General features: G+C 38.3%; 1 protein-coding gene across 1 annotated transcript in view; it reads right to left on the reverse strand.

Moving 5' to 3' along the window:
• Positions 1–435: 435 nt before the first annotated feature.
• The window catches only part of WEE2 (WEE2 oocyte meiosis inhibiting kinase), an 18106-nt gene continuing 16596 nt past the window's right edge, over positions 436–1945 (reverse strand). Inside the window, exons 15-16 of the mRNA XM_057374482.1 lie at positions 1843–1931; positions 436–603 (exon numbers count right to left, since the gene is read on the reverse strand). Coding sequence (XP_057230465.1) covers positions 557–603; positions 1843–1931 — 136 coding nt within the window. The 3' untranslated portion in view covers positions 436–556. The remainder of the gene's footprint in view (positions 604–1842; positions 1932–1945) is intronic.

Here is a 1945-nt window from a genome sequence, read left to right on the forward strand (position 1 = left end):
GGCAAAAGACAACACCTGGTTTGCTCAAGGATCAGCASAGGGGTAGATGCAAATGCACAGGAGGTCTCTGTTTTTGTGACAGAAATCCCCAGCTGAGCATAAGYCAAGGCCAATRGCTCTGTTTTGAATTACTGTCCAASWGGTTTAGTGAAGGAAAAACAGGGAATGACACCTATAGAAGAGGAAGGATGCCAACAATGAGCAGAGATCAGGCTGTCATGACCCACAAGACAGGAAAGATTAAGGCAGCTAGGGACAGAAGGTGTGAAAATGGCTGAAAATGCAAGGAGTGAATTCCCATTTATGTATTCATCAGCTCAACAATTGATACAGCTGCCTGGGGTACCTTCTCTCTTAAGAACARAAAAATAAATGAATCTTAATGATGGTAACAGAGAAAAAGCACGAGCGAAAACAAAACACACAGAAGTACCCTCTAGGTAACAAACATTTTATTTATTTCTTAAAGAAACTACAGTAATATACGTGATTACAGAATTATGAAGCACTGAAAAACCAAAGGAATGAAATGGCCAGGATCCAAGCACTAAAGGCATCACACCTTGTCTCTCACTGAGCCATCACTCAGAAAAATCACATTATCTGAAACAAAATAAAAAATAATCTTGAGAATTGTTTTGCCCTGTTGCAAGCCTTCACACCACAAAGACTAGCTATTTGTTAAAATAAGTTGCTAAAATGTGTTTTTTGGAACAGAATGACAGTTCATAAAACAAAACAGTGTCCAATATAGGGCTCTTGTTCTACCTCCCCTGAGAGGTGACAATTCGAGATAGCCATAAAAAGTATGAAACAAAGGTGCTAAAGCTAATGAGAAACTGCTGAACACTCAAAGACACTAGAAACAGTTTAAAATAATGGTTTAATTCCTTRACTACAATCTCTAACAGTTACAGCTTTTTTCTTTTTTCTTTTGACATTTTCAGACTGCGCTACTATTTCATCAAGCCTCATAAACYTCTAAAGCACCTTGAGACTGGGCCTTTTGAACAAAAAACCATTAGAATACTAATTAAAAAAAGAGAACTGCTTCTCCCCTCCAGTAATTTATATCACTGCTAGCTGAACTGCTCAAGTGACAGTTTGACTGCTGTTGTCTTTAAAGAGGCAGAAACATCCAGGACTATGACTGTTATTTTTCCTTTCTTTTGTCCTTCCTTTTCCTGTCCTAGTTTTTTAAAACATACTTGTGTAACAGAAATGCTCTACTACACAATTAATTTAACCCTCACTCAAAAGCAACACAGTAGCAGCTCTACCCACAATGAAGATGTAGGATGCTCAGGCTATTTAAAGGCCTAAGGAAAAAATTCCTAGTTTTCTTTGTTGTGTTCGTCCAAGGCACAAGTTTTGGACAAACTCATCCAGTCTGTGCTCTTCTTACTACTAGTGGATACCAGAATAAAATATTTCTAAATTCTCCATTAAGTTATCTGCACACAAAACATCTTTCACAGATGCCCTTAATGCTGGTTAAGTCTCCAGTTTTAAACAGGAAGAAAACAAAGTTACTAAACAAGCTTTGCTTAGAAAAAGAATCCGCCTGACCTGCAACACTGCACACCAGTGTTCCTAAAACASTCAATGTCTGCCTCCTGCATCAATCAGGATAAGCAAATATCACCAACAGTTTGCAATTGTATAACCTCAACCTCTGTGCGTTCACAAGCTAGAGGAATCTACTGATGCAGACTACCTATTTTCTCAAAATCCTTGAGTGTGGATACTGAGAATGAAGACAAACCAAGCTCTATTTCAGAGGCCCTCCACCCCCTTTCTATTTTTAAAGGGCAAAAGGCACCTTGGTGTTTTGCTGCTTACCTGCTATAATTGTTGTGGCCTGTCGCCTCACATTGTTCTTATCTGTATATTCACCATAATCTATTTTCCCTTCAACAAAGATTCGAGCACTGAAAAAACACAA

Source organism: Malurus melanocephalus, unplaced genomic scaffold (assembly GCF_030028575.1).
Source record: "Malurus melanocephalus ecotype Western Australia unplaced genomic scaffold, MMel_1.1 scaffold_226, whole genome shotgun sequence".
Classification (NCBI taxonomy): Eukaryota; Metazoa; Chordata; class Aves; order Passeriformes; family Maluridae; genus Malurus; species Malurus melanocephalus.